This window comes from Oncorhynchus keta, chromosome 28 (assembly GCF_023373465.1).
Source record: "Oncorhynchus keta strain PuntledgeMale-10-30-2019 chromosome 28, Oket_V2, whole genome shotgun sequence".
Taxonomy (NCBI): Eukaryota; Metazoa; Chordata; class Actinopteri; order Salmoniformes; family Salmonidae; genus Oncorhynchus; species Oncorhynchus keta.
The window spans coordinates 63,520,078-63,534,076 of record NC_068448.1 but is presented as its reverse complement, the minus strand read 5'-3'; the positions used below and the strand labels follow the sequence as shown (position 1 = coordinate 63,534,076).

The 13,999-nt window shown below is 41.0% G+C and overlaps 1 protein-coding gene across 1 annotated transcript in view; it reads right to left on the bottom strand.

The window, feature by feature from the left end:
* The window catches only part of ctnnd2a (catenin (cadherin-associated protein), delta 2a), a 389,747-nt gene that overhangs the window by 87,987 nt on the left and 287,761 nt on the right, over positions 1–13,999 (bottom strand). The window contains exons 13-14 of the mRNA XM_052483548.1: positions 10,880–11,012; positions 2,156–2,369 (exon numbers count right to left, since the gene is read on the bottom strand). Of these exons, the coding sequence (XP_052339508.1) occupies positions 2,156–2,369; positions 10,880–11,012 (347 nt within the window). The remainder of the gene's footprint in view (positions 1–2,155; positions 2,370–10,879; positions 11,013–13,999) is intronic.

The following is a 13,999-nucleotide window of genomic DNA, read 5'->3' as shown; positions in this document are numbered from 1 at the left end:
AAGTATATCTGGCCCCTCCCATCAGAGATAAACACGCATGAACGTTCACAGACAAACACACACACACACACACGAAAGCTTGGATTAAGGTCCCCAGATGTTGATATAGCCTGATGTAAAATAGTCTTTCAGGATCTCTCCTTGGCTAGCCTGTCTTAGAAGCCTTAAACTTCTTACGGCTGAGATCCCGTTAACGGGAACAGCCAATGAAAGTGCAGGGCGCCAAATTCAAAACAACAGAAATCTCATAATTAAAATTCCTCAAACATACAAGTATTTTACACCATTTTCAAAATAGAATTGTTGGTAATCCCACCACAGTGTTCGATTTCAAAAAGGCTTTACGACGAAAGCACACAATCTGATTATGTTAGGTCAGTACCTAGTCACAGAAAAACACAGCCATTTTTCCATCCAAAGAGAGAAGTCACAAAAAGCAGAAATATAGATACAATTAATCACTAACCTTTGATGATCTTCATCAGATGACACTCATAGGGCTTCATGTGACACAATACATGTATGTTTTGTTCGATAAAGTTCATATTTATATCCAAAAATCTCAGTTTACATTGGCGTGTTATGTTCAGTAATGTTTTGCTTCCAAAACATCCGGTGATTTTGCAGAGAGCCACATCAATTCACAGAAATACTCATAATAAACATTGACAAAAGATACAAGTGTTATGCATGGAACTTTAGATAAACTTCTCCTACATGCAACCGCTGTGTCAGATTTCAAAAAAGCTTTACCGAAAAAGAACATCATGCTATAATCTGAGTACAGCGCTCAGAGACCAAAACAAGCCATACAGATATCCGCCATGTTGTGGAGTCAACAGAAGTCAGAAATAGCATTATAAATATTCACTTACCTTTGATGATCTTCATCGTAATGCACTCCCAGGAATCCCAGTTCCACAATAAATGTTTGTTTTGTTTGATAATGTCCATAATTTCTGTCCAAATACCTCCTTTTTGTTCGCGCCTTTAGTTCACACATCCAAATTCACAATGTGCAGGCCAGACAGGAAGTCAAAAAATTCCATTAGAGTTCTTAGAAACATGTCAAACGATGTATAGAATCAATCTTTAGGATGTTTTTAACATAAATCTTAAATAATGTTTCAACCGGAGAATTCCTTTGTCTTTAGAAATACAATGGAATGCAGCTACCTCTCACGGGAGCACGCTTGAATGAGCTCATGGCACTCTACCAGACTTCTTACTCAATCAGCTCTCATTCTCTCCTCCTCCACAGTAGAAGCCTCAAACAAGGTTCTAAAGACTGTTGACATCTCGTGGAAGCTTTAGGAAGTGCAAACGGACCAAATTTACACTGTATCTTGGATAGGCAATGACTTGAAAAACTACAAACCTCAGATTTCCCACTTCCTGGTTGGATTTCTTCTCAGGTTTTTGCCTGCCATTTAAGTTCTATAATACTCACAGACATCCTTCAAACAGTTTTAGCCAAATCTACTAATAATATGCATATCTTAGTTCTGGGCCTGAGTAGCAGGCAGTTTACTCTGGGCACCTTATTCATCCAAGCTACTCAATACTGCCCCCAAGCCATAAGAAGTTTTAACAAAGGTTCTAATGCTCCACACCAAACCAACACACACTGATGTTCTCACTGCTCTCACCTAAGGGGCTAAAGAAACATGACTGTTGTAAAAACTGCTATCTCACAGAGGTACCAAGGACGAAAAAACTCATATCTGGCAGATAGAAAAATCCCCAGAAAAGACTGAAAGAAGCAAAACAGTTGTGTGTTCAGTGTGAGGGAGTTGTTTGTTTCTCATATTTGTTGACTAGTGAGGGAGTTTGTTCCCAGCGTCACATAGAGAAGCACTGTGGTTTGTGTTAATATTTCAGTGTGTGCTCTCAAAGACAGTTGAGACTTTGTCTGTTCGTGTACAATGACAGTCTGTGTATTCGGACAGAATGCTAGAGGTGTGACTTGAAACCTTTGAATTCACTGCTTTCCTTCAAATAGTTTTCTCTACTGAGCAGCTATGTTCTCCTGCTAGTGAATAAGTCTGGACTTATGAGTAATTAAACCATTGGAAACAGTTATCACTGTCTTCTGGAATTTATAGGTGTCAGTGTGTGTACGTGTATGTGTGTGTGTGTCATATGTGTCCTGTACCTGTGACCAGTTCTCGTATCTCCACATCTCCCGTCTTGCGTAGCAGGCGTACGAGGGCAGGTATGCCCCCAAAGTTCTTCAGGGTGATCTTGTTGTCGTCGTTGGCCTTGCCGTAGACCAGGTTCCTCAAGGCTCCACAGGCACTGCGGTGGACCTCACTCATACGGTGGTCCAACAGGTCTACCAGCAGCTGGATCCCACCCTGACGACGAATCTGATGATTAATCAGACAGAGAAAGAGAGAGAAATAGTGGTGAAAAAGGTCAGTAACCTTGCTTGAAGACGTGTTGGCTTCCCAAGCAAATGCCTCAGCGGCACACAGATGGGCTACATTGAAGAAAATAGCCACTTGCTGTCATCAATTGTAAAAAACTGTTGAGTTTGAAAACTACTAGTCAAACTAATAAATCAAACTGATAACAAATTAAACCATTTAGGGGAGGGGTGGTAGGCTTAGTGGAAAATAATAATAAAGGAAAATATATTTAAAAAATAAGAACATTTATATATGGGGGAATGGAAATGATGCAGACAATTATATTGATAGAACCCACAATCTATCTGCAATATTTAAGCTGATCTACCCGTTAAAATAAAAAAATAAAAAAATAAAAACACAATTCGAAATGAAACCTCAAAATGTAAATTATAATCATGTACACTCAGTGATTTCCAGGGAGATGAGACAGACAAGAACTTCAAACTGTTTTTCCAGCAGTCTCGCCCTCCAGGAGTTACAATCCTAACCTTCCCCCGCTGGTGTTACAGACATAGCCTTCCCCCACTGTTTCACAACAGGGCCTTCTGGAACCATCAGGGGGCCAATGAGCAGAGAGAAAGGAGAGTTCCAACCAGTCATCAGGGAGTTATAATGATCCTAGATCTCGGTAGTGGTTCACAGGAGATCATTAACCATAGAAACATTTATATGTCCTTAACAACCAACTGGTGAATATTTGGAGTTGTGTGTTTGTGTGTTTGTGTGTGTGATTGCGTGCATGCGCGTGTCTTAGATCCTAAACAAATTTGTGCACAAAATGTGAGAAAAATAATATTTCTGTGTGTATGCTAAATTTCTAGGATCTTTAATTTCAGCTCATAAAATATGGGACCAACACTTTACATGTTGCGTTTATATTTTTGTTCAGTATAAATACTGTTCATATTTCCTGCTATAAAGAGCTGCTGGCCCAGATTTACAAGTGCCTTTCTCCTTTAAAGGCTTCGCTCTGTTCTTGACCTGAACCTTCTACACACAAACCTTAGATAGCATCCCCACACAGAGGGAGAGACAGAAACAGAGAGAGAGGAAAAGGTAGAAAGGGAGTGAGAAGGGAATGAAAGAGATAAGAGGGAGATGGAGAGTGAAGGTGAAGGGAAAACAGTCAGGGAGAGAGAAAAAGAAAGGCAGAGAGGAGAGAAGGGGCAAGGAAAGGTTACAAGAGCTATTTGACGACATTGCAGAACTTTATCTCTCCAAATTAATTTCAGTTATCTTTTCAATTAAGACGGATTAACACTGAACTGAATACTAAACAAACCACATACATTGATACTCAAAAACATCCCTCTCCTCTCCTCGCTTCACTCATCTTCTCTCCTCTCATCTCCTCTCCCCTCTCCTAGCCTCTCTTCTACCCCCCACATGACACGTACAGCCACTAAGGGGACAATACTCTTGATGATCTAATAATCCACATAAAAGTGCATTGCCTCCATACCTAGGAGCAGTATATAAAGGTGATTATGCTGTGGATTGATTTGTTTGTGACCTGCGGTTTCATGGCGGGCATAGCTACTGCACTACATTTACCGCTAGTAGTTAGTGTTTGCTACAGCTGCTTGGCACGGGTGGAGTGGGAATTGTGGGAAATGTGATCGGCTGGCTTCGGGATACGGGAGACCATGACAGGAACGCCAAGCTGGGAATGTGTGGAAAGTGTGGCAATGTTCATAGCCATGTGTGTGAGCCTTTGTTACAGATCTGTACATTACACACACAATTTGCTTTTCTGACTTTATTGTCCCCGTGGGGAGATTTTGTTGCAGTATCATGTATACGTTTAAGTACAGCAGACAACAAATTGACAATACAGCGACCCTAGTCTCTGTCAGATTACCCTGCGTTTTCCACGTTTGCATTTGGGTTTGTAATCCAGTCGCAGACAATCAGGGATGAGGCCATTGGGATACACATTCCGTTCATGTTTGAGTTGCATTGTGGTAGGAACTCTCTGCTGTTTTAGATTCCGCTGCCAGCAGCGTTTCCATAACTGAGTCCGTTTTATATGGCGGTTTTGGAGCAGTGTGTCACGAATACCACCGAAGGTGGCTCCGCTTCCTGCTCGGGTGGCTCTCGGCGGTCGTCGTCGCAGGTCTACTAGCTGTCACCGATCCCTTTTTCCTTTTCGTTTGTTTTTGTCTAATTGTTTTCTCCTGTTCCTTGTTGGGGTTTTGGGATGGGTGTTATTTAAGTTAGTTTTGCCCGCTGGTGTTTGTGCGGGCTTGTTGGTTTGTTACATTTGGTGATGTATCGTGTTTGTTTTCGGTTTTCGCTGTCCAGTGTTTGTAACAAGGTTTTGAGTTTGTTTAGCGCCAGTGTTTTAGGGCATTCACCCATGTGCCTTCTTCCTTCCTGAGCGGCCTTTCAGATTATGTCGATATACAGTGGGGCAAAAAAGTATTTAGTCAGCCACCAATTGTGCAAGTTCTCTCACTTAAAAAGATGAGAGAGGCCTGTAATTTTCATCATAGGTACACTTCAACTATGACAGATAAAATTAGAAAAAAAATCCAGAAAATCACATTGTAGGATTTTTCATGAATTTATTTGCAAATTATGGTGGACAATTTGTATTTGGTCAATAACAAAAGTGTATATCAATACTTTTTTATATACCCTTTGTTGGCAATGACAGCGGTCAAACGTTTTCTGTAAGTCTTCACAAGGTTTTCACACACTGTTGCTGGTATTTTGACCCATTCCTCCATGCAGATCTCCTCTAGAGCAGTGATGTTTTGGGGCTGTTGCTGGGAAACACGGACTTTCAACTCCCTCCAAATATTTTCTATGGGGTTGAGATCTAGAGACTGGCTAGGCCACTCCAGGTCCTTGAAATGCTTCTTAGAAAGCCACTCCTTCGTTTCCCGGGCGGTGTGTTTGGGATCATTGTCATGCTGAAAGACCCAGCCACGTTTCATCTTCAATGCCCTTGCTGGTGGAAGGAGGTTTTCACTCAAAATCTCATGATACATGGCCCCATTCATTCTTTCCTTTACACGGATCAGTCGTCCTGGTCCCTTTGCAGAAAAACAGCCCCAAAGCATGATGTTTCCACCCCCATGCTTCACAGTAGGTATGGTGTTCTTTGGATGCAACTCAGCATTCTTTATCCTCCAAACACGACACGTTGAGTTTTTACCAAAAAGTTATATTTTGGTTTCATCTGACCATATGACATTCTCACAATCTTCTTCTGGATCATCCAAATGCTCACTAGCAAACTACAGACGGGCCTGGACATGTACTGGCTTAACCTGTTACTCCTACCCCCTACTTTTTCGAACATTCTGTTAAAAATCGCGCAACATTTCAGCACCCTGCTTCTCATGCCAGGAATATAGTATATGCATATGATTAGTATGTGTGGATAGAAAACACTCAGACGTTTATAAAACTGGTTAAATCACGGCTGTGACTATAACAGAACGTGCGTTTCATCGAAAAGTGCAGGAAAATCTGATCACTGAAAATGGAAAAATATATCCATGCGCAACTTCAACCGATTGATAAAGGTGAACCACATTAAATGGGGCCGAGGTTGCAATACCTACAGCTTCCACACGATGTCAACAGTCTTGTCATTTGCCTACGATTTGTTTCTTGGTCAAACAAAGAAGAGACAGCCCATTTCTTCAGGTCTCCGACCGGATATTTTGGTTGAGATTTACCCGGAAATTATTTCCAGACGTACAGCTATAGAATATACATCGCCTCGTGATCAATTTGATCGCTTATTAACGTTTACTAATACCTAAAGTTGCATTACAAAAGTAAGTGTTTTGTGAAAGTTTATCGTCGAATTTTTTAATTTAAAAAAATGACGTTACGTTATAAAACGCAATTTTTTTTGTTGATCACACAGTCTTCATAGATCGATATCTAGGCTATATATGGACCGATTTAATCGAAAAAAAGACCCAATAGTGTTTATGGGACATCTAGGAGTGCAAAACAAAGAAGATGGTCAAAGGTAATGAATGTTTTATATTTTATTTTGCGTTTTGTGTAGCGCCGACTATGCTAATTATTTTGTTTACGTCCCCTGCGGGTCTTTTGGGGTGTTACATGCTATCAGATAATAGCTTCTCATGCTTTCGCCGAAATGCATTTTAAAAATCTGACCCTGCATGTGTATTTTAATGAACGTTTGAGTTTTAACGAGTGCTATTAGTATTTAGCGTAGCACATTTCCAGATGTCTAGATGAGACGCCTGCGTGTCAGGTAGGAGCAAGAGGTTAAGCAGGGGGACACGTCTGGCACTGCAGGATTTGAGTCCCTGGTGGCGTAGTGTGTTACAAATGGTAGGCTTTGTTACTTTGGTCCCAGCTCTCTGCAGGTCATTCACTAGGTCCCCCCGTGTGGTTCTGGGATTTTTGTTCACTGTTCTTGTGATCATTTTGACCCGACGTGGTGAGATCTTGCGTGGAGCCCCAGATCGAGGGAGATTATCAGTGGTCTTGTATGTCTTCCATTTCCTAATATTTGCTCCCACAGTTGATTTCTTCAAACCAAGCTGCTTACCTATTGCAGATTCAGTCTTCCCAGCCTGGTGCAGGTCTACAATTTTGTTTCTGGTGTCCTTTGACAGCTCTTTGGTCTTGGCCATAGTGCAGTTTGGAGTGTGACTGTTTGAGGTTGTGGACAGGTGTCTTTTATACTGATATCAAGTTCAAACAGGTGCCATTAATACAGGTAACGAGTGGTGGACAGAGGAGCCTCTTAAAGAAGAAGTTACAGGTCTGTGAGAGCCAGAAATCTTGATTGTTTGTAGGTGACCAAATACTTATTTTCCACCATAATTTGCAAATAAATTCATTAAAAATCCTACAATGTGATTTTCTGGATTTTTTTCTCATTTTGTCTGTCATAGTTGAAGGGTACCTATGATGAAAATTACAGGCCTCTCTCATCTTTTTAAGTGGGAGAACTTGCACAATTGGTGACTGACTAAATACTTTTTTGCCCCACTGTAGGACTTGTTTTACTGTGGATATAGATACTTTTGGACCTGTTTCCTCCAGCATCTTCACAAGGTCCTTTGCTGTTGTTCTGGGATTGATTTGCACTTTTCGCACCAAATAATTTTCATCTCTAGGAGACAGAACGCGTCTCCTTCCTGAGCGGTATGACGGCTGTGTGGTCCCATAGTGTTTATACTAGCGTACTATTCTTTGTACAGATGAACGTGGTACCTCAGGCGTTTGGAAATTGCTCACAAGGATGAACCAGACTTGTGGAGGTCTACAATTCTTTTCTGAGATCTTGGCTGATTTCTTTTGATTTTCCCATGATGTCAAGCAGAGGCACTGAGTTTTAAAGGTGGGCCTTGAAATACATCCACAGGTCCACCTCCAATTGACTCAAATAATGTCAATTAGCCTATCAGAACCTTCTAAAGCCATGACATCATTTTCTGGAAATTTCCAAACTGTTTAAAGGCACAGTCAACTTAGTGTATGTAAACTTCTAACTCACTAGAATTGTGATACAGTTAATTATAAGTGAAATAATCTGTCTGTCAACAATTGTTGAAAAAATGACTTGTGTCATGCACAAAGTAGATGTCCTAACCGACTTGCCAAAACTATAGTTTGTTAACAAGAAATTTGTGGAGTGGTTGAAAAACGAGTTTTAATGACTCCAACCTAAGTGTATGTAAACTTCCGATTTCAACTGTACATATGGACAGTACCAAAACAAATAATCGAAAGATTCTGCCTCTTCGCAGCTCAATCTGCAGAGCTGGGAAGGTTGTGTCTCCCATATAAATAGCATTCTGTTGGTTGCAAGAATTCTGTATAATAATTCAAATTGAAAAATTCTAAGTTTTGAATCTGGGCGTCGTTTTGTGTATCAGTTCATAAACCATGTGCCATGGAATCTGTACGTCAAAAATCTCTTCCCAACTATTTTGCAATCTATATGGCACGGCTGTAAATTTCTGGTCTTTAAATGAAGCTGGTATACTTTATTATTTATCACAATTTTCTTTCACCAAAAGGCCTTTTTGAACATAGGGTGAGACATTCTCACTAATTTGCTAGAGAACCAGTTCGGATTTAAGTATAACTTTTGTATTACTGAAGCCTTTAGTGAGATGTCTAATGCTTTAATATTTAATCATTTCTGCCCCCCGAATTAATATTCATTATATAAATAGGCTGTTTTAATTTTGTCTGGCTTGCTGTTCCAAATAAAATGGAATATTTTTTTTCTCATATAATTTTAAAAACTGTTCAGTAGGTGATTTTTACACAAATAGAAAGGTATTTACCTTTCCATGCCATGGTAGTAAGATCTTATCTATTTTTGTCATGAATCATCCGTGTTCAATGACACCTTTGTTTTTAAGCCCTGTATTTCTAACTCCTTGATATTATTCCTGGATCTGACTTTAACAGCTAACATTTCGATGACCATAATAAATAAACATGCCGATAGTGGACAACCTTGTTTTACTCCTCTTGACAGCTTAAAACTTTCTGAGAAGTAGCTATTATTTACTAGTTTACACCTAGGGTTACTATACATGATGTTAACCTATTTTATAAGATATTCTCCAGTCATACTTAATCCTTTTCAAAGTCCACTAAGAATAGTAGGCCTGGTTTCACAGATTTTTCATAGTGTTCTATTGTTTCCAGTACTTGCCTTATATTATCACCAATGTATTGTCCATGTAAAAAACCTGTCTGATTAGAATTAATCATGTCTGACAATACTTTTTTAATACTATACATTTTGCTAGAATTTGTACATCACAACACTGACGTGTAAGGGGCCTCCAATTTAAAAAAAGACTGGGTCTTTATATTCCCCACTTGAATCCTGTTTCAGTAATAATGAAATCAGACCTTCTTGTTGAGTGTCTGATAATATACCATTTACATAGGAGTGGTAAAAACATGCTAATAAACGTCGTCTGAGTATATCAAAAAATGTTTTGGTACATCTCAACTAATGTCTAATGTTTATGTAATAAACAAAAGGAAAATGCTGTTCTGAAACAAAAGGCTTATCCAATTAAACCTGAGAGACATGGATATAAAAGAGGAGTGAAATGGATGTAGAAAATGGAGGGAGGAAGAGAAAGAAGAGACGCATGGGGAAAATACAGGGAGGTGAGAGAGTGTGAGAGAGAGTGAGAGAGTGTGAGAGAGAGAGAGAGAGAGCGTGAGAGAGAGAGCGTGAGTGAGAGAGTGTGAGTGAGTGAGTGAGTGAGTGAGTGAGTGAGTGAGTGAGTGAGTGAGTGAGTGAGTGAGTGAGTGAGTGAGTGAGAGAGAGAGAGAGAGAGAGAGAGAGAGAGAGAGAGAGAGAGAGAGAGAGAGAGAGAGAGAGAGAGAGAGAGACTGCAGCTTGACTACAGGCCACGTCTGGACAAATGGATATCGATAGATCATATAGCCACAAAAACAGCTGATTGGATTTAACTTTAGCCAGACAGAGATGAGAGGGGGGCGATGTGTATGTTTGTGTGTAGACGTGCTATAAATAATGTTGAGCTGAATTTGCAAAACTGTCTCTGTAGTCAGTCACAATAAAGGCCAGACTTAAGACTTCCGGATGCCCTACACCCACCCACCCACACATACCACTCTAATCATTACTTTGCACACTCTCTGCATTATTTGAACCCATATCCTGGAATCAAATACCGGCCTCCATCCCTCCCTTCTCTTTCTTTCTCTCTAACTCTTTCTCTCCCTTCTCCCTCCCTCTCACTGTCTCTCTACCCCTCTCTCTCTCTCTTTCCCTCTCCTCCACTCTCTCTCCCTCTCCCCATCTCTCCCTCCCCCACTCTCTCTCCCTCTCCCCACTCCCTCTCCCTTGATACTTTGTGGAGACAATCACAGCGTTGTCTTGTCTGTCAATACCAAGCTTTCTTCTTATTGTGTCTCTGCTCTATTTAACGATAATTCCAGCTGCTACAACACACAAAAAGACTATGTTTGTACCTGTGTGTGTGTGTGTGTGTGTGTGTGTGTGTGTGTGTGTGTGTGTGTGTGTGTGTGTGTGTGTGTGTGTGTGTGTGTGTGTGTGTGTGTGTGTGTGTGTGTGTGTGTGTGTGTGCAAGTGAAATAGGTCACTGAAATAGGTCACTTTTCAATAAGAGGGTGAACCGGCTATTGACCGACAGCGGTGCAGCAGGAATGTATTTCATCGAGCAGGGCAGAGGCACGTCAATGCTGTCTGCTGTTGTAAAAATGGATTGTGAGGGATTCAGAGCAGACAACACAATGAAACACAATGTAACAGATTACTGCAATGTCAAGGCGATAGGAGGCTTATTAATGAAGAGTTTGTTAAAGAGTTCTAACACCAGTTTATTCCAGATAGCCTTAGAGGGATTTGTAAAGAGAGGGAGATGCACTGGGTTTTGGGAATGGTAGAAAGGACTTTGCCGAACACACACGCACACACATGCACAGTGGTAGGCTACCTCTGATTTGATATTGTTGTCTCCGAAGCAGAGGTGTTGGAGGTAGGCTGCAGCGTTGGACTGGACTGAAGGGAACTGGTGCTGCAGCATCTGAATCACCTCAGGTAACTCTGGATCCCTCCATCCAAACTCCCTACAGAAAGAGAGGGGAAGGGGGGTGGAGAGAAAGAGAGAGGGGGGAAAGAGGGAGGAGATAGAGAGAGAATGAGAAAAAATGTAATTGTTAGATGATTAAACAGCACAACACAGTACCCGCAGGCGACATTTATTTCCGAGGTTGAAGACCATAAGATCGTTAGTTGTGTGGGTTTGTGAGGCCAGTCACCACCGTTATTCCATGAGGTTGAAGACCATAAGATCGTTAGTTGTGTGGGTTTGTGAGGCCAGTCACCACCGTTATTCCATGAGGTTGAAGACCATAAGATCGTTAGTTGTGTGGGTTTGTGAGGCCAGTCACCACCGTTATTCCATGAGGTTGAAGACCATAAGATCGTTAGTTGTGTGGGTTTGTGAGGCCAGTCACCACCGTTATTCCATGAGGTTGAAGACCATAAGATCGTTAGTTGTGTGGGTTTGTGAGGCCAGTCACCACCGTTATTCCATGAGGTTGAAGACCATAAGATCGTTAGTTGTGTGGGTTTGTGAGGCCAGTCACCACCGTTATTCCATGAGGTTGAAGACCATAAGATCGTTAGTTGTGTGGGTTTGTGAGGCCAGTCACCACCGTTATTCCATGAGGTTGAAGACCATAAGATCGTTAGTTGTGTGGGTTTGTGAGGCCAGTCACCACCGTTATTCCATGAGGTTGAAGACCATAAGATCGTTAGTTGTGTGGGTTTGTGAGGCCAGTCACCACCGTTATTCCATGAGGTTGAAGACCATAAGATCGTTAGTTGTGTGGGTTTGTGAGGCCAGTCACCACCGTTATTCCACGAGGTTGAAGACCATAAGATCGTTAGTTGTGTGGGTTTGTGAGGCCAGTCACCACCGTTATTCCATGAGGTTGAAGACCATAAGATCGTTAGTTGTGTGGGTTTGTGAGGCCAGTCACCACCGTTATTCCATGAGGTTGAAGACCATAAGATCGTTAGTTGTGTGGGTTTGTGAGGCCAGTCACCACCGTTATTCCATGAGGTTGAAGACCATAAGATCGTTAGTTGTGTGGGTTTGTGAGGCCAGTCACCACCGTTATTCCATGAGGTTGAAGACCATAAGATCGTTAGTTGTGTGGGTTTGTGAGGCCAGTCACCACCGTTATTCCATGAGGTTGAAGACCATAAGATCGTTAGTTGTGTGGGTTTGTGAGGCCAGTCACCACCGTTATTCCATGAGGTTGAACACTCCCACTGATACGCAGGACAAAGTGAAATAAATGTTTTCTCTCACATCATTATGGGGGAAATGGTTTTCTTTATTATGTTATCCTCCTCACATGGTTGTTGTGGAATGCAGAGGAATTAGAAATACAGGAGGGATAGAATACCTGCTGTGTTGCTCACCACTGCTATAATACTCTACCCCTCTTTCTCTCAATGTGCCTCTGTCTCTGTCTCTCTGTCTCTCTCTCTCTCTCTCTCTCTCTCTCTCTCGCTCTGTTAATTCAATTTAAGGGGCATTATTGGCAGGGGAAACATATGTTTACATTGCCAAAGCAAGTGAAATAGATATTAAACAAAAGTGGAATAAACAATAACAAATTACCAGTAAACATTACACTCACACATGTTCCAAAACAAAAAATAAATTTCAAATGTCATATTTTGTCTATCTATATACAGTGTTGTAACGATGTGCAAATAGTTGAAGTACAAAAAGGAAAATAAATTAACACAAAAATAGGTTGTATACCTGTGTTTGTTCTTCACCGGTTGACCTTATCTGTGGCAACAGGTCACAAAACTTGCTGCTGTGATGGCACACTGGTATTTCACACAATAGATATGAGAGTTTATCAAAATTGGAATTGTTTTCGAATTCTTTGTTGGTCTGTGTAAAATACGTGTCTCTAATATGGTCATACATTTGGCAGAAGGTTAGCTCAGTTTCCACCTCATTTTGTGGGCAGTGTGCACACAGCCTGTCTTCTCTTGAGAGCCAGGTCTGCCTACGGCGGCCTTTCTCAATAGCAAGGCTATGCTCACTGAGTCTGTACCTAGTCAAAGATTTCCTTAATTTTGGGTCAGTCACAATGGTCAGGTATTCTGCCACTGTGGAATCTCTGTTTAGGGCCAAATAGCAGTCTAGTTTGCTCTGTTTTTTTGTAAAGTCTTTCAAATGTGTCAAGTAATTATCTTTTAGTTTTCTCATGATTTGGTTGCACTGTAACAAATGTATGTAGTTAGTACAGTAAAAACACACAGTAATTCCCTGTTTTATCCTTTAACAATTTAATGATGCAGACTGCAATGCATCTTGGGTCGCCGAACGATTACAGTTTGTAACGGTGAATGTTACAGTACATGTTACGCAAACAAAATACAGGCATGATAATTTACAGCTCTTAACGGTTAGTTGTAGACCTACTGGATTAAGGTAGTACACTGTCTCTTCGGGTTAATTCTTGTAAAAGACCCCTACACTGAAGCAGCCATCAAGTGGGTTAAATCATATTTCACATTCATCAGCCATACAATGAGAAGAACATTTCTCACTAGGATATGGCTCCCGATGTAAAACAACCTACAGAATCACATAGCCTATTTTAAACAATTGACCATTTGGGCACGTCACCCTTTCCACATGCCCGGGCAGTCTCGTGATGGAAGCGAACATCTGCAATTGCGGTCAGTAGGCTACATGAAATGTGTTTAATTTTGAGAGAACATTTTGCATCGAGAGCCCGTGAATCGATTTGAAAACATGAAGTGTCTCTGAGAGCCTTCGGTCCAAAACTGTTAGAATTAATAGCCTATTCCAGGTTCTGTTATCACCCAAATATATTTGTACTTGAGCTAATAGCTAGCTGTGCCCTCCCTTTGCTAAATATTGGAACGTTGTTTGAATCAAGATGGAATATTTTCTAGATGTATTTTGGATTTGTCAGTTAGATTGTGTAATCAATCTGTCTGTCCATTGGCGAGCTAGCTGCATTATAGCTGTCATTTGAGGTGGATTTAGGGG